This window comes from Varanus komodoensis, unplaced genomic scaffold (assembly GCF_004798865.1).
Source record: "Varanus komodoensis strain SLA01 unplaced genomic scaffold, ASM479886v1 scaffold10, whole genome shotgun sequence".
Taxonomy (NCBI): domain Eukaryota; kingdom Metazoa; phylum Chordata; class Lepidosauria; order Squamata; family Varanidae; genus Varanus; species Varanus komodoensis.
In genome coordinates this window covers 15,930,359-15,949,761 of record NW_025335269.1, presented here as the reverse complement: position 1 = coordinate 15,949,761, position 19,403 = coordinate 15,930,359, and the positions used below count along the sequence as shown (strand labels likewise).

At 36.2% G+C, this 19,403-nt stretch overlaps 1 protein-coding gene across 4 annotated transcripts in view; it reads left to right on the top strand.

The window, feature by feature from the left end:
* BBS9 (Bardet-Biedl syndrome 9) overlaps positions 1-19,403 on the top strand; it is a 271,501-nt gene that overhangs the window by 104,221 nt on the left and 147,877 nt on the right. For 3 of the 4 annotated variants that reach the window (XM_044454645.1, XM_044454636.1, XM_044454629.1), the window contains exons 19-20: positions 944-1,126; positions 12,725-12,947. In XM_044454645.1, coding sequence (XP_044310580.1) covers positions 944-1,126; positions 12,725-12,947 — 406 coding nt within the window. Of the gene's footprint in view, positions 1-943; positions 1,127-12,724; positions 12,948-13,082; positions 13,139-19,403 lie in introns of all 4 variants that reach the window. The other variant, XR_006417058.1, reaches the window with a different exon arrangement.

Here is a 19,403-nt window from a genome sequence, read left to right as displayed (position 1 = left end):
CTTACCTGTAGCTGCAGTTCTGAGTGGCCGTCTTGCAAAACCCACCCCACAATCTTAAGTTCATTGTAGATAATAGTGTCTCATGTGACTAAAGCTCTGCTCAGTTCTAGAGCTGTAACAGGCAATCTCAAAGAACTGAGGAAATAGGTGGGAAGCTGCTGAGGGTGTGTGCAGTCAAACATTCTCATACAAGTGTGTAAATGCACAGGTAGCCACTTGAAGAGTTACAGTTACAAGTAAGCGGCTTGTTGTTTAATGCAGAATGTTCCAGTTCACATAAGTACAATAATACAGGTGTGTGTGTATGTATAGAATTGGAAGTGTTCTGCTAAGAAGTTTAATTAAAAGGAATGGAAATGTTTCCATTTCACAGAGTTACTTGCTTCAGCAGGGAAAACATTAAGTTTTAATATCATAGGTGATATTTAAAATGAGTGTTTATATTTTGTTTAAGATGGATTGTGTGACACTGTATGCCAGCGATCAATCTGAGGGATGCCTTACATATATGACGATATTCAAGTGGATATAACTGCTAAAGCAAACTACATTGCATTAGAATAACTACGCTGACATAACACCAAAAGCATTGGGGGTCTCCCCACTTTCCCCAGGAATGGCCTGTCAACTACTGCTATTGAGTTTGCGCTATGCTAGCACAATGTAATTTTCCTTTAGCAGTTGTGCCCCACTGAATGCTGCCCATGCACACTACAGACTCCATTCTACACTGATTGGAGTAATAGAGTAATCATGCAACCATAGGGATTTTAAATTCATCTTACTTCCAAGAAGATGGTGAATAATAAGTGGCTTATGTTTTCGGAAAGCAAAGTTCATCAGGTGCTTCTAAAGAAAACAAAGAGTTGGCCAAATGTAATGTTAGTGTTGAGTGTTCAAGGATACTAAAAATATTCTTAACAGAAGTTTGTGATTTTTGCAGGTAATAGCTCTAGCAGATGCAGCTGAAGAAAACCAAGCCAAATTGTTCCAAGCATTCACAAAGTTAAAAAGTGTCACCCAGCTGGTAATTCTGCTGGTTAGCCTGTGGCAGAAACTGAGTGCTGACCAAGTTGCTATTCTGGAAGCTACATTTTTGCCACTGACACAGGATACTCAAGAAATGGTAAGAATCTGTTGCATTTACTGAAAATCTGGAAAAATAGTTAGCCTGTAATTATCAAGGGCTTCCCATGTTCTGTTGTAGATGAGCATGTGTTCAATACAATTTTCTTTTCAATGAACTTTCTTTTGTTGAAGCCAGGGAGAATCAGGGTTTTCCGAATATCTTATTGAGCTGTACTGAATATTATTCATGTTGCTAGCATACAAATAATCCCACAAGAAAGTCCATCTGGAATGAACTAACTCCCTGAAATTCTGGAGACCACAGCTAGCCAGTGTCAAAAATAGATAGACCAATGGTCTGATTCAGCCCATAGCAACTTCATATATTCTGATTTTTCTAAGTGTTCTTGTATCAAGGGTGGACATAACATTAAGGAAAGGATATCAGGCTCCTTCACGTGGCAGATTTGGGCCACTATGAAAGTGCAGCCAATTTTCAGAGGAAACCAAATGTATTTCCTTTTTTCAAAAACAATGGTTAAAACAACTAAGAAACACAGCTTGCTTCTCTGTCAAAGAAATCCATTCCAGATCTTTCTTTCTTCCTTGCAGCAACTCTCCTTCACAATCCAGCCTATTTCTTTTCCCTTTTAAAGTAAATATTTTCATTAATGAGGCTTTTTTGAGGTGCAAAGGGGGTGGGAAGTGAAAGAGAAGCCATTTGCAAGTGGGAGTAGGGAGTGGAGAAAGTTGAAGATACAGAGAAACAGGCACTAGCTGCTCAATCAATTTAAAAAACAAACCTTTTCTAGTGTAAAAATCTACATGCTGTTTGAATGAAGTGGTATAAGCTGAGAGAAATACGGAAGGAATGTATTCTTAGATAAATTCTGGGGCTTTAAAGTTTCTTTAGTAGCAGCTGTTGCTGAGTTCCAGGAACAGAATAGTTGTTTAAACGGGAAGAAAAATGCTTGAATGGGAAAAGCAGCTATGCACATGGAGAGGGAGAGAAGCCAAAACACAAAACTGAGCAGCCCCATAGAGAGATAGAAAATGGAGTAGCCTCCCCCCACCCCATTGTCACACCAATCCTATCTACAGTTTCCCAGCAAGAGAAGGAAAGGAAAAGGAAGATCTTTCCAATGGGCTTCAGAACTAGAGAACAGATTCTTTCTCTAATTGATTTTTTTGGCAGCCTAATTTAATTGCTGTGCAATACATGCTCCCCTGAGCATTCTTGCTTGCCAAATAGAAAACTGTCTTGCTCCTGTTCTCTTAGGCCTTATCCCAGCCTAGTAGCAGGCACCTAAAGCTGGGTTCAATTCTAAGTATGTTAATTAAAGTTCATGCTGCTAACTAGATAAACCTCTGTCTAGATATATGTCTTGAAAATGGCTGGCAATTTTTGATACTTTCATTCAATAGCTTCGTCCTTTATAATTAGGAAAAATATTTCCAGGCTTGGTTAAACTAAAGATGAAGTGGACCTTCAGAGTATTTTGAAATGAATCTTGGCCTTTTGTGTTATTTCAAGTTTTGCTCCATTAGTTTTACTTTTTGTAGTCATTCCAACAATTTTTGAAGCAAGTTTTGAAAGATATGTACATTCTATTAGCCAATAAAATCTAATGGACTTATTTGGGCACAGCCCTCAATCTGGAAAAAGAGCACAACTTCTGAGATATTGTATATGTACCCATAGATCATGTTCACCTGTGTTTTCTGTGGAATGTGTCTCAATTAACTGTGGTGCTTTGCTACATGTACACACAATAATAAACAGCTCTCAGCTGTTTGAGTTTTCTTTGTCTGTGTTTCTTCTGAAACCTACCTGAACTGCATCTGAAAAAAGCTGTGATTTCTCAGATTTAGAATGGTTAGAATTGTATATCAATAATCTTAATCTGTTTGGCCTTTTTACTGTAATGCTTTGACACATTGCAGGTACAACATGGAAAAATCTGTTTGATACGTTAAGTGTTTACCCATTTGTGGCGTTCAGACATATATATCTCACAATATAGAATATCAAATTCCAGGGAATCAGATATAAATGGTGCTGTGATATGCTAAATTGAAAACCTGAAATTCATGGAAGATTTGAAGTACATGTGTGTATTTCCCCCACAGTATGCTATAGGAATTCTGCACTGAGGTTATTAAAGTGTCACAGAAATCTGAATGTAATTTAAAGAGAAGGGAGGTTTGGTGTCAAGAGGGGGAATGTTTTTGGTATTGCATTGATGTTTTCAGATGAAGCTTCCCACTTGTTTTTCCCAGAAACAATTGAACAGTACAGTACAATAAGCTATGGAGAAATACAGTTCTCTTTAGTCTAATAGATATGTGCCATTTTAAAATAGAAACACAGCTTCTTGTATTTTAGACTTTTGTTAACATTTTAAAAACAAACCTACTTGTTTCAAGTAGTTAAAGTTGGGCTTACCTGAATAGGGATTGCATCCAGTGGTAGCTATACTCTAGTGCAAAGCACATTTACTTATTTAAGGTGGGCCCCCAATTCTCTTTTCCTCTCCCTGCCATTCTACTGCAGCCATCTTTACCATATCACATACTGTTTTGGACTTTTCCCAACTCTCAGAATCAGCTTTTCTGGAGTCATGGAAGACAGTGTGGATAAGTGTGGATTGACAGAAATCAGGTTCTCCAAGTTTTACTCGTACTACTGGATACAATCCTAGGTGTATAAAAATAAAAAGAGCAGCTTGTATTCTTGGTGCCACAGTCAAATTGTGCCAGGGCAAAATTGCTGTTCTAAGAAAACCCTTAAAAAATTGGCCCATATATTTGGAGCATTCCCTTTTTACATGGCATTCTCTATTTTTTTTTTTTTGCTAAGTAAGCCATAACCCGTAGCTCTTAAATTAACATCAGACTGATCCTATAGTAATATCTGTCACTTGCAATTTTTTAAAAAACAGGTCTCTTTATTGTCAAAGTCTCCTTTTGCTTGTACAAGAGGAAGACAGATGTACGTTGAGGTGATATAGTGTTTTCCGACTAATGTTTCTGTGGCCTTTTAGCAGCCTTTTAACAGATCAAACGTAGGGAAATAATTCTGAATATGTTAACATAATGTTTGAGATATGGAATGTGTTTGCAATAGCAAAATCTGTTTTTTTAGGGAAGATAATTTACGCAGCTTATTTAAAGGGTTCAAAAGGTTTATGCAGCATGTTAGTTTTGATATAGCATGTGCCTGGCGCCTGGACTGAGTGATGCTTCACCCTCTGGTCACTACAGTTATTAATACTGTCTATGTTTATGGGATGGGAAAATTTAAAAAAAATCTAATACTAACATATATTTTATGACTGGTAAAATCCCTGATAAACATAATGTCTATAAGAACTCAATCAAATAATAAATATTTGTGTAGTTTATATTATAGTGGTGATGATGTCATTAAGTCTCTCTCTTTGTTTTATCTCTGTAGTATAATCTGCAATGTTATTTATTACATTTAATTTGAATAAAGATCATGTGGGGGTGCATAAAGATCAATAATACGGCTTGTATTTAAATTGAGACTAGCTTTATAAACTTAGTTTTACTAGTAACGGTTAGCAAATGTTTATACTTTAGTATTATCTATAGTCTTTGTCCCAGTTCATTAAAGACACAAACATATCCATGTTCAGGCAGAAAAAAGCTCTACAACTGCCAGCATTGTAGGATGATGCATAGGATTGTGTCATACGAAGCCCAAAGATCCTAACAGAACAAAGGTTTCACAACTTCTGCTTCTATCAAAATTTCTGGGGCTGCCCTTAACTAAAAAAAAAAAAAATTAAGGAGAATGATAATATACCTCCTGTGCAATGTGTTGTTTGACTTTCAAACATATACATTGGTGTATAATTTGCACGACTGGAGCACTATTATAGGAGTAGTTATTTTATTACCATTGTATTTCTTCAAGCATAATGTTTTTGTCTATCTTGCCCACAATCCATCCCAAGACGTTTGTAGGGGATGGGATAGAAAAGCTTTTAATAAATTAATAAATAATCCATATCAAGATAATTATTTATTTGCATTCCTTAAGTAAAGAATTTCAGTGTATTTGGTCTATAGATTGCAGGGGAAACAGATAAACTGGCAAACATTCTATTTATCAGTCAAATTAGTGAGGTAGTTCTTAAGTGATGGAGAAATCTCTCTTTGTTACATAGAGAAGTCAGTTTATATCCACAGTCAGTTATCTTCTTTGACCTTTCATGCTGTTAATCTGATGAAGAAACTTTGTTTAAAAGCTTAAAAGTGACCCAAAGTTGCAAGGACCTCTGGTTCTTTCTGCTTAAACATCACAGCAGACCATTAGAGACAGGAGTCTCTGTTTACCACAGACAAATCAATATTCCGTTTATTGTTGTTCACAAAACTTGCCCTAATAACAGAGCCAGACACATTTGGATAACTATTTGGAAACCATGTTCCTACCTTTAAGCCAAATAACTTTTTTAAAGGTTCATCTGTTTCATTTCACAGCATTTCAGGGTACAGAATTTCAGGGCAATATTTTTGACTGTCAGAAGAAACACACTTTTTGCTATATTACATAGAATGAAATTATAGAAGAGAACTTCCACATGTTTCAGCCATATAATGAAAATCTTAATTTTTATTTTGGGAGGAAAATAGAATTAGATATACCTGTCATCCAGTCTGGGGAATTTTGGAATATATTCTGAAATACCTTATGACAAAAGAAGCCTTCCTTTGCATTTCATAAGTTATTCATGAACACTGTTTTTCTTTGAACTATTTATTAGTAATAGCTTTTATTTTTTTTTGTAAAATATGTAGGAAAAGTGAACTTTTATTATGGTCTCTGTGTCTGTGTGCCTATGTTTTATTACCACTAAGGCTGAATTTAGACGCTTAAAAATCTCTTTTGGTTGGAGTAAGCAGTTAAGCATCAACAAAAAGAAAGCAAAAGTAGTTTCAAAGTTGTATGTACTAATATATATGTAAATTCAGAAAGAATTGAAATTGAAAGATCCCCAAATGAAATAAATCCTTCATTTACCATCAGTCCTAGTTTCTATTCCATTAGTTCATCCCTAATTAGTTAGTGTTTGAAAGTTGTAATACAATCTGAAAGTTAAGCCATATTTAGATTAAATGCTAGAATATAATGAGAAACAGCACCTGATGAAATTATTCTTTTTAAGGAGTTGGAGCTGCAATCCTATACCTGCTTAGCCACAAGTAAACCTATTGAACTCTGTGGCTGCATTCACTTACAGTGCTATGAGTAAGCAATGCCTTGCATTCACCACACAGCATGGGAACCTCACTTGTGTTCTAGGTTCAGACATGTGTATGGTTTCCATACATGCATGGTTTCCATGCTTCTCCATCTTCCCTGCAGATGGTGTCATGTATCCCATCACCCCTGGTGGCTGAAAATCAATCCCAGAGTACACTACTCCTGCCTGCATCCCCTGTTTCTTCCTCATTGGCCCCCACACTCCCCTGGGTTGTTTGTCATCTCCATCCAGCCCAAGGTCTTAGGACAGAAGTACACAATCTCTCATTGATGGGAAGAGGTAATATCCAATGTCCAAACAGCCCCTGGGAGGAATCATGGTCTATTCCTTACAATGGGTGACTGCTTCTGCAGCAATTAAAGAGCATTTTTTCTTTGTTCACAGGGTCTCTGTACATACCTCTACTATTTATGTAAAATTGATGCCAGTTCTTTAAAAAGATGCAGTCTTTGGGGTTAGGTACTGCAGAAGTTGGTGATTTGGGCTTGTATTCCTCTCTGGGAATGACTGTAGTGCTCTGCAAAGTCCTGAGTTTAAGAATGTTCTCTGTGAGGCTCCAGCGAAGCAGAAATGTGTTTCTTACCATGAATTTGTATTCTCATGGTCTTATGCAGGGCATCCCACATGCCCTGTCTAGCATCATGTAGAGTGGAAAGAGAATGGTTATGGCTTCTACTGCCACCTTACCTACAGGAAAGGTAGACAGGGATTTCTGGATCATGTCAATGTGTCCACATAGTGTTTATTTTTCATGTTTTTATACACTTAGTAGTAGTACAGAACAGATGTAGTTCTGTTTATGCTTTTTCTACAGTGCAGGGTTGAATGCTTACTCTGCCAGTCTGGTCTGGGAGACAAAATGGCTCCTTCCCCTAAAGAAGCTACTTTTGGCTATGCCTACATGATCCAAAGTAAGGTGCCATATCAAGATGAAGAAATGGTATCTATGAGGCTTTTAGAACATAAATTCAGAGTAAGAAACAAATTTCTTTTTGCTCTCTTGGTAATTAAAGTTTTGTTAATTGGTTGTTTTAAAGACCATAACTCAGTTAGAACCTGCTTCTCTGAACTTCTGCTTTACTGGATGTACATAGTAGAAGACACTATCCCAGACAGAGGAGGAAATACCAGGCTGTCTGATATGATATAGGATACCTGGTCACCCTACTTGTGATCTTTGCATGATTTACATGCTTTAAATAGATATGTCTATCTCTTCAGGCATACAATTCCACTTACACAGGGTTTACTTAATTCTTCCTAAGAAGCTGAGATAAATCTCACACACCATCTTGGTACTCTCAATTCCATAATATTTAAGATATTAGGAAGCACTGCATCACCAGTAGGAATAAGTAAGATTTTTAAAAGATGATGAATTCACCTTTCACACTACTATCTGATTTCAACACAACTATGTTGCAGTAATATAAAAGTAATATAAATATATCACTTTTGATAAAAAATGCAACATGATATCATGGAAAAGGAGTGGGAAGAAACCAGCAAGCTTCAACTGAAACACTGCATTTACATTATATTTTTGATATCAGTTCAGAACACAGAATGATGGTCACATTTGGCCATATACCATATCTGAGACAAATTAAATTTCTGCAATGCAGTGCTATACATCTGTACTCAAAAATTACTTCTGTTAAGTTCAGTAAAGTTTACTCTCAGCTGGGTAGGTAGAGGATTGACATCCAGAGTGTATGTGTTCCTCCTGTTGTAATTTTTACTTTAAGAGTGTTTGTCTTTCAGTGTGCATGTAAACCAATTGCATTTTCAGACATCTTCATGCATCTAATTAAGTAGGCTTCTCGTTATGAAAACTTGTGCCAAAATAATTCAATATATTAATGCCAAAATAAGCCAGTTAACTTCCATCTGGGAGTTTCTGTGCACTTGAGTTGATGTTTTTAGGACCTGCACACTAGAAATTTAATCCCGCAAAATGGAAGGTATCATACTCTGTAGGTTTTTTAACGTAACTTTTATTTTTATATAGTAATTCAGTGTATATCTTCAGTGCAGTTTTAGGTTTCAGTTTCTACAGATATTGCATTTTTTTCTCCAGGACTGTGTATTTTTTTTCTTTAAAGAGCTACTAATTGTGTAGGCTTCTGGTCAGATAGTAAAATGACAACACTAGCAGAATTAATTCATATTTTTTCCTTTGTATTTTTTCTTTATTTGTAATGACAACAATATATCTCATAATTTTGCATGGGGAGGGATGAGATAGCAAGGCCCTCTCCACTGGCTTGACCAGGACCAACTGCCGCTTGGTTCCTCTCCTCCAAGGACAATGTCTGAGTGTATCCAAGGAAGAACTGATACAGCGAGAAATTCTCAAATGGCCTGGCTAGGACCACCTGCTGCTTTGCTCTTCGCCTCCTAGAAATGGCTATGAATTTGCCGCCATATTAAGAAGATAAGGAGAACACAGAAATGCAAACAGTATGCCTGCAAAATGTTCGAATTATGCCACCAACAAGTGTTCTGTTATCTCTATATCACCCTTCAGGCATGGGGTGAGGTGACCCCCTCCCCTCATCCTTGCCCAGTGAAAACATATTCAACTCGAAGAGCAGATTTTGACTGGGAGAAGTTGATGAGTAAAGAAAGTAGTACAGATCCAAGTTTTAAGTAGCTTTGCTTTATAAACTATCTTCATGGCCTTTGAAGTAGAAGAGCAGGTTGAAGTTCAAAGTTTTAAAATATATGAATCTGCACATGAATGTTCAATACATATGGGTGATTAATTTTCTTTTAGAAGACTACGTAGTGTGAGAGAGATTTTATATGATTTACTCACATGAACTTGCTTGAAACTTGAAATCCATGTAATATATTGTAATTAACTCAAGTTAGAAAGAGTAATTCATATTTGTAAAGAAGATTTATACCTAGTTTACAGCAATGTTGTGGGAATGAACTCTGTAGTTTAACTATGTGTTGCATAAAGTACTTCCTTTTATTTCAGTAAATCCTGGATGCTAGAATTTAATATGCTAAGCATTTGTTTCAAATGAGATTTGGTTAGGTTGGTCATTATATACTGCAGCTTTTAAAACATGTTTCAAAGCAGTATCTGCCTTTCTTTCATTATATTGTCAGCTAGAATGAGTCCACCAGTGGAATGGTTTCCCCTTTCCACCTGAGCTCTCCCCCACAGTGTGACCCCCAAATCAGTTCCAGGGGCTTGGGCAACAGACCCAGATATCGGGCTCTTTTTCTTAGGCAAGATGGCCAAGGCAGATTACCCATTGATGCAGCATTCTGATATGTGAAATAAAGAAGCAGTTTATTCAATGAAATTGCTTTCATATTTGTGGGATAAAACTATGGTTCAGATGTTTTTTCTTAATTGTTAATGAAAAGAGACTTAACACTTCAGCTTGCATATTAATAGTTTAATATGTGGATTATTTTACTCTCCCTCTTTTTTCCTCCTCCCTCTTTCTCAGTTGTTCAGAACTGCCAGAGATTACAATGGGAAAGAGGGACTTAGCATGTTTGTAGGATCTTGGCCTATGTCTTAATGAACAACCTTCATGTGTCTTGTGAATGTTTAAGAATGTTTAGAAAGATAGCCATGTGATATAGGCTATCTGTAATATAGGGAAAAAACCAAAGGCTAGCAAGTGTAGGGATTGAACCTACTGCTCCCATAATGCATCTTTCAAAGTTTGCTGACTTCTGCTTCAAGCGGTGGAAGAAGAGTTAGGGCTGGATTTCACAGCTGAAATGCCAAATCTGATGAACCCAAGTGATAAGCCCAGGAGTTGCTGAGAACTAGAAAGTTTCAAGTTCAGGAGGGAATTCTGAGGAGTGAACATGTGGGTAGACTTACTATCATTAGTCCAATTATATAGTGTTAATTTAGGAGGACAGACCACACCCTGAAGACAGGTTTTTCCAGTTTGGAAGGGGAAAGAGGTATTCAGTTTGCTGTGACATTTGTATCCTTAAGCCACTTTCCCTAATAGCCAGTATTCTTTGTTCTGACTTTTGTTACTGACTTCTGCAATACTCTTCTTTTGTATCATAAAGCCAGCCTAGTTGGTCAACTTTAAAAAGATACATACTTTAGTTAGAAGCCTTTCGTTCTAATCTGCATGGAAGGAGAAGGAGAAGACCAGCTTGAGGCAATGTATACTGGGTTCATAACCTTTTATAGAGTTAGCTTCCTTGGAGACATCAATCAGTTGGCAAGGGTGTGGGTGTGCATATACCCACAGATACAGAAATGTCAATGTTATGTTCAAATGTACATGAAATATAGAAAGTACAGTCTGTGCCAGTCCTATTAAACATTAAATGTGTGTAATGAAAAGAGTAGTAATTATCATATTCTTCCTCCCCCACTTCTCTGCACACACACACCAAGCACACATGCTCTGCACTGTGTGTGTGTGTACGCATGCATGTTCTAATCATGCTTTTAGCATCATGTGTAGTTTGGTCCTGATTATGGGTTCATGTGGAACTCTGTTGTATGTGGTATTTTCTTAGTGTCGCAATTTCAACAGATTCCAGAATTACCTTTTTGTTGATGATGATGATGGTAATCTGGAGGAAATGAAACTCCTTAGGATGCATTTATGCACCTAACAGACAGTTCTACCATTTAATAGCACAGTCCTATGGCTCTCAGTTGGGCTGATTCCTGGGCAAGGGTTAATTAGAAAAGTGGATTATTGGACTGAAAGGGAAACTATAAGTTTAGACATATGTCCAGCAGAGGATAAAAATGTGAAAGTGCCAGGGGGGATGTTCCTCCAGAATGGATTAGATCATTTATTGATCTTTGTAGATACTAAATCCCCTTAAAATTATACTTTATATGCATATAGGTACAAGACTGACTCATAAGTCTTATACAGAAAAGACTTACTCATATGGAATAAGAGTACCTATGGAATGCGCTCCCCAGAGAGGTCTGCCTGGTGCCGTCATTATTTGTTTTTCGGCACCAGGCTAAGACCTTTAAAACTTATTTTAAGTGTTAATTTATTGTGTAGGATTTTAAAATTTTTAAGCCAAGATGCACCGGGTTTTAATATTTTTGTTTTTGTATAATTTTGTATATTTTTGTTTTGGTTGTAAGCTGCCTCGAGGCTTTGTCACGATGGGGGGCGGCATAAAAATGTTTTAAATACATAAATAAAATAAAATAAATATGCATAAATTATTTGTTTCTTCCTTTTTGGATAAATAAATTAAAAAGATTTACAAGTAGTTCTAAGGATTTATGCAGACTATGCTTCTATGAAATGTATGCCTGCTAGAAAGAAGGAGAACATTTCAGATGGAAGCTAAATAATCAACCAAACAAGAACATAGGTTTGGTTTCTACATTGGAATAAAAAATAAGGAAATCATATAAATGACCCTTAGAATGGTATGGGAAATATTTGAAGCTTGTGAGACCTGTATATATCTGCCGAGAGTTACTACAAAAAGAGGGAAACTGTATGAGGAAGAACATCAGACTAGTCATGGATGATTGTGAGCACGTAATCAAAATAACACAAGAAAAAATAAAACTCAACAGCAAAAACTTGAGCATTTGTCAGAATTTTAAAAATTGAGTTTAAAATCTGGGAAATTAACACAGCTGTGTTAAACAATCTTGGCAGGATATTTTTCACACTTTCTAAAATATGTGATACGATATGTGATCCAGTTGTCCCCCATGCATAATACTATAATGTGGCTATATGATGAACCACAATAGGAGAGAAGATGAAGGGGTGATGGTATAGATGTTAGCATTAGTCTGACAATTTTTGCAAAAGGAATGAAAAATGGCTACTGTGCCAACTGTTGGGATGTGTGGAATGATGAGGGTGTGAAAAAAAGTGAACAAGATAAAATGTGTAAATAATACATAAAATTATTTATCCAAATTATGTGAAGGGAGAAGTGATTCAGCCATCCTTTAGAAAAAACGGTCAATGTTTATCAGCATTAATGACCATAGATATTCCAAGAATTAAATCTGTATCATAAAAGTATGAATGAATGTGAAGGGATATAACAGAATACTTATTTTTCTTAGCAGTTTTAAAATTAAATGTATACTCATAAAAACAGTTTAACTATCATTTATTTTCTTATTGTTGAATTCCTTACATTTAATTTTTTGTTACTACATATTTTATTTGATAAAAAGATGCAAGTCTTAACATCTGTAAGTATATTTCAGTGTCATTATTGACTCAAGCTTCTGCTAGGGGATGGGGTTGTTTGTTTAATACTGAGTTAATGTAATCTTTTCCTGTTGTAAAAGAACAAGTTTGAATTGTAATTAATTTTTAATTTGGAAACGTATTTACTCTTTCATGCAGGGTTGGGAAGAAAGTGTGGATGCATCTATCTCCCATTTGTTGAAAACATGTTTGTCCAAAAGTTCTAAAGACCATGCTTTGGCATTTTCCAATCAGTTGTGTATTCCCAAGGATACCAATAGGCTGAAGAAACATATAACTTTGCTCTATGATAGATTGGCCAAAGGTGGTCGTATGTCTCTAAATACAGACCTTGATGCTCAGCAGACTACAGTTCTGTCAGGTAAGCTTTTTAATATGGATTTGTGTGCACCTAATTATAAAGGAATGAAACTTTTGGTTAAATTACTAGTTTACATGTTCTTTTAAAATGGTGATAGTCAAGGGAAATAACTCTCCTTTCCCCTTGAAATTCCAGTGTAACCACTGAATAAATATGCTAGTGGAATTTTCATGCCAAATATTTTTAGAATGGTATGTATTTCTTTGCTATAGCATTAAATATGATCCATTATGTTTTTCTTCTAACCAATAAAAAGTGGATTAGAGAATAAAACCATGTTGAGCTAACGTTTGTCTAAACTTGATCACTGACTGCCATATTTCAAGAACATAAATAGACTAATACAGAAGTTAATATACCCCAGATGATTATTTTGTGCTGCCTTCAAGCTAACCACTAAGTTCAGCTGAAAGGCACACAAAACAGGCATTTCTTCTTTGAACACTGCTGTATATGCACAGAACTGGGATTGTGGAACCTCTTATCATGAACTCTCAAAAATGGCTTCAAACTGTTTTCTCCCTGAAGAGGGCAGATGTAGGACATAGGATGTGTGGACACATCTGACAGCAACAAGGAAAAAAGGTTATTCGCTGCTTCATTTGCAAATTTTTGAGGGACTGAACTAAAGTAAAAAGCCCTGATGATCTGTTATAAAGATAGACTGGTTCTTCCCCCACCCCCCGGACTTTATTTTTTTTGACAGAAAAAAAACTATAAATACAATTACAACAATTGTAATATAACATAACAGGAACACAATAGTTAAAAAAAGGATAAATGAAAGAGTGCACCCACCATCCCAGAGACCAATACTACCATCGTGCACATACTATAACAATTAATAATATATAATATATTTCAATTATACCCATATCCCCTCAAGAAATTCATATAATCTTGATTGGGTTTACAACCTGTGCTTTCTATCAGTACTGCTTTTACAAAATTTCATTATATTCATTTGCTTTCATAAACCCTTTTTAAATTTTTATTTCTGTCGTTAGTTTATCATTAATTACCATATTCCATATTTCATTATACCATTCATGCCTTTGCAAAACCCAATTCTCGTTCCAATATTTAACTATCACTAGCCTAACTGCCATTATCAATCAATTCTTTCTTAACTTCATAAGATAGACTGGTTCTTTCCTCTATATAGACCACAGCAGATTTTGTCACTGTAGTCGATAATCATTTATTGCACTACCTTGTACATCGGTTTGGGGTAAAAGGGTTATTTTCACTCCTTTCAGAACAGACTTGAAAATAGTCCAAGGAGGCCCAGGTGCACCAGCTACTGGTTATGTATCCGCAGTGACTTACGTGCTGAAACCTCTCACTTGGATTTACCTGAACATTTACCTGAGCTTAAGGTTGTGCCTTGACCTGGTGCAAGTCTTTTATGAGAAAGTGATCGATATGGCACAACCTTTTTTGTGTTACATTTGATACAGCAGCTAAATACTTTTGGAGAGTCAGATTTTTGCCCTTGGGGATTAACTATTGTTTTCTATGTAGGGCTGCCCTTGAAGGCTGTAAAGACCGCAACTACTATAGAATACTACACCCTAATGGATATGGGGAGGGTATGAGGGTACAATTGATCCTATTATTTGTTGCACTGGCTATGAGTTCAACTCTGGATTTAAATTAAGATGCTGGATTTGACCTCTATAGGGAAGGAAATCAGTTGTACCTGAGAGCAATCTTTGCAGTCATTAGCTTTAAGCTTTGACAGAGATCCATAAGGCCTCAAAGTACCTCTCTTTAAAAAAATGCAAGATACATCTTTTTATTTTTATCTTGGATTTGAAACAGTGTGCACTAGCTATTTGTTGCTTGAATATTGCTGGCTATATGCTTGATTGGCTTATTGGCTTATTGTTAGGCTTATTGTTTAGTCTTTAGGAATCTGTAAGCCACCTTGAATGTAAGATATGAAAATGATAAAACTATCATAATATTTGTACAATTAAATATTAAATGCAGTAATTGAAACATATGGGGAAGTTATACTATGTGCACACACATTTGGAGGATGATTAAGATGCCCTCATGCCCATGTGTGTAAATTTCTCCCTTTCATAGAACAAATTACTGCAAGTATAAGCAAACTTTGACATTGACTAAGTTGCTATGTAGTTGCTTACATCTTGCATTATACTTTAGGACCATAACCTTAGGAGTCACTCATCATAGTGATAGAACCTGATTAATGTTAAAAATTTTCACTTTATTGTCCATATTGCACAGTGTTTTGCTGGTATGCAGTTAATATGGCCTATGATGGAAAAGCTCAATATTCACTTCTTCAGATGACTGGAATGCAAAAATAAACTGACTTGGATATAGTTGACAGAGGTCAGAAAAAACAGTAAGATCAGCTTAACTGGTTTTAAGCCAAGGACCAGGATGCAAAAAAAAGTAGTTTCATGGACACAACAGGGCTTTAGACCACCTTTCTCCAAATAAGTTCCATTCCTTCTCATTAAAAGCTGAAGAGTGTTTCAAAAGTAGTTTATGATATGACATGCAGGGAGATCAGCTTGTCAGAATTAAGGAAAGATCAACAATTTCACAGGGCAAATGCAAACCCATTGTATAACCCTAGCTATTTGGATCCTAGCCCATGCCATCTGGATCGTGGATGACCTCTCCTGTTAGTGGCTTTACCTAAAGGATATTTTAAGGTTCTGCGTATGCGAAGTAGCATGAATTTAGTTAAGCAAAAATGTTCATAGTAGCAGTGTGCATTTTAATGAATAGTATAGAGTGCAAAAAAAGTTTCCATAATGGTCTTTGGTTAATTCCATTCACATATTTTTAGTCATGCTGATGTTAGCCTTGAAACAGTGCTTTTACAACTGTAATTCATGAAATTTAGAAGGCTAGTGTTAGTATAGTTATTGAGAGAGGGGTGAAAGATGTTCAGAAGCCATTCTGTCAATGTGACGATAAAGATCTTCAAGTCACATCAGTGTGTGTTTTATACTGTGTTGCCTTTGGCAGCATCTTAACCAGCTGGCTTAGGAAGGAAGTAAAGGGATTTGAGGAGCTCCGCCAATCATTAGTATGGGTCAGGGCCATAGAGGTTCCACTGAAATGTGGTTTAGACCACCCTGGTGACTCCTAGTGGGTGGCAAAACATTTTTGGTAAGTGCAAGTGCTATGAATGAATTCTGTACGTTTTCTTAGTAGTAGTATTTTCTTTTGTATTTTTTGAAATGTATGCAGTATATGGCAGATTCTAGAACTCACCACCATCTGATACCTGCTAACTGGGGAGATTCATCTGATTTTCAGGCTATTTGAGGGCAATTTGGGTACACGAGTGCTACATTAATCAACTTCCTGAGCTCATTCTAATTGGGGTGAAAAAGTTGTCTGAAGGGTGAATTCAGTTGCAGTCCCCAAGCATAGTTTCTCAGGAACTGGTAGACTCATAAAGTAACTTTCTTGCCCTCCTCCATGAAAGGTCCTGCCTGTTTTAATGAATTGGAGGATTACTCCAAGATCTTTAGCTTCTGTAAAGCCTTTCTTTCAATGCCTTATTTTTGTTTACAGCCAGACATAAAATCATGGTATGAGTATTAATTTTACAGGTGACATATACCCTTTAGGTATTTGCTACCTGCCTGTTTGATCTAGTGCCAATTCCTTTATATGGAATTGCTTTATATATTGGAGATCAGTAGATATCTAACTGATTTACTCATACATGTTTTGGAACCTATAAATCCTTTCAGCAGCATTGCCTCTCAACTGTTCTGGCTATTAAGATACTTGTCCCTCCTTCCTGATGCTAGTCAGATATTACTCCTTGGGCATATGAAATAGCAAGAGGAGCAAAGGAATGCTGGGACCTATTTCTGGAGAGCAAACTATCTCTCTTGAACTACATACCTTAGAACTTCCAGTATATGTGTGCTCTTCCTGTTCTAGAGGAGGGCCCATACCAGTGGGTTACTGTTCTTTTCAGACACTGCTTTTAAACAGCTCCAGCAAAACTACCTTACATTTATGCTGAGAAAAAAGCCTGCATAAACATTTTAAAGGATGAGGACAATTCAACTTCTACTTTTTCTTCATAATGATGGGTTTTGTAGACCAGGTTGAACCCCCACCCCCACTTTGGGCCTCTATAAATCATCCCCTTCTCCTATTTTCATGTTTTGCAAAAATCATTTGGGATATTTCATGAAGCATTCTTGTTTCTATTATTCAGTTACACACTATTGTGTAGCTGGTAATAATTACAACCAAAAGTTACAAAACAAAACAAAAAGAATACCAAAACTAATAGTGAAAAAAATCCTAATGTTTGTAAGGCAAAGTTCAAAAACAATTTGAATTTGAATCTTTGAATTTTAGATTGTACAAGAGGTACACTTGAATGCATTTCTGATGAGTACTATATAAAATTAATTCATTGTTCACCATTGCATGGAACTTTATCAATGAGAATTTGACTGAAAGGTATTAAATAGACATCCTGTTGAATAGATAAATGATTCATTTACAAACACATTAAATCATTGGGGAATGATATCTTATGTAGTAGCATTTTACCTCGATTTCCCTGTCATTTAAAACATCATAACTCTAGAAATGAATGTACCTCACATTTCCTTGTGATTTTATAGTTATTAACTTTGTAATCCAATTAGTGTATTGAAGTGGGGGTTGATTACAGTTTTAGATATCCCATTAAATAAAACAAGAGTTGGTATAGCAAGAATTAAACTTCTATCTCAGCTGCAGACAGTTAAGCACAATTTAGCCTCAGCCATAAATATGGCCACTTTGAAGTGGAGCTGTCCAACTGGTAAGTCCAGGAATCCACTGCTTATATCCTCACTGGGGCCAGTAAAGGGGGAAAAAACTCCTCCATGTGTAAACTCTTAGTCTTTTATGACTGGGCTACTTCATTAGCTTTCATTTTCTGAGGATGCTATTAGCTTTAAAACATTTATGATGGTGACGATGATGATTATGTCATGTCTATACCACCAATAGCTGAAGGTATTTGGGTGGTTTATAACCAAGTATAAAAACAATAAAAAAGATATGACAACATTAACAAGATTTTTTTAAAAGTAGTATAAAATACATTAAAATACAATAAAAATATCTGGCCAAGAATAAAAGAAATGCACCTGGACAATTGCATCAGGCTGCTGAATGACCAGCAAGATCTTTAAAACCTCCACAAAGAGGGCTGTCTTGACCTGTTGCCAAAAAAGTGGCAAATTTGGGTCCAGGTGAGCTGCAGCAGGGAGGTAGTTCCAAAGATGGGGGCTCACCACAGAGAAGGCCCTCCTCCCGATTTCCACCCTCTAAGCCTCTTTGGGAGTTGGCACTCAGAGGAAAGTCCCGATAGTTCAACATACAAATGCTACCTCTTCCCTACAAACACAATAGAATGGATGGAATTTCTGCAAAAGCTTGGCAAATTCAGCCTTAAGTGCATAGTGTTGCTTTGAGAGTTTATAAAATGTTTTATCCTTATGAGCAGATAATGAAACATAAAAACAGGAAGATGATGCAGTTACTGTTCACTTGCATTCCTGCACCAACTATGGCCAAGAAACTGAAATTTAATGTTATGACCACTGGTATTAAATTTGGTATATATCTTTCAACACACAATAAAGGTTCTCATACCCTCAAGAAGCAAATGTTTGGAGAATAAACATTTTGCATAATTTCTAAATTTCTTATGGGGTGTCTTGTTGCTTGTTAAAGCAATTGCTAGCCTTATTCAAGATTTGCTTTGTAGATATTAGCATAGAATTAGTAAAAGTCATGGTAGTTTTTAGTATCACCACCATGTGATGAGCTTCTAAGTACATTATATTAGAGTATATGTTTCTTGCCTCCAAAGAGCTTATGGGATAATTGTATAACAGAAATGAAGGGATGGTGGTAATAAAGAACTGTTCATCTCCTAGTGGAGATGATTACTGTTGTCACATGTCTCTGGGCAAGTGTACAATATAAGATAACTAGAAATGAGATGGGAAGAATAGCATAGTGATGCCATTTTTGCTTCTTCTTAGTAATATTTCTTCCTCACTCTCTCCCCTCCAGTGAAGATGCTTGAAGCAGTTAACAAAAAATTAAAGGCAAAATCAAATGCCAATATCAGAATCCTATTTTTGTTCATAAATAAATAATATATATATATATAACAATAAAAACAACAGCAGTGGTGCTAGAACTCAGTTAAAATGAAAGGCTTGCTCCAAGAGAAGCCATGGAAGATAAAGAGGGAAATGATGTAACCTCTTGGTGTAGGGATTTCCACAGCACAGGGCTCTGCCATAAAGGCTCTGTCATGCATTGCCACCAAACAGGCCTCAGCAGGTGCTTTCTAAATTTCAGCTGCTACTCTTGTTCAATTACCTTTATAGCCTTACTTACTTACTTACTTACTTACTTACTTACTTA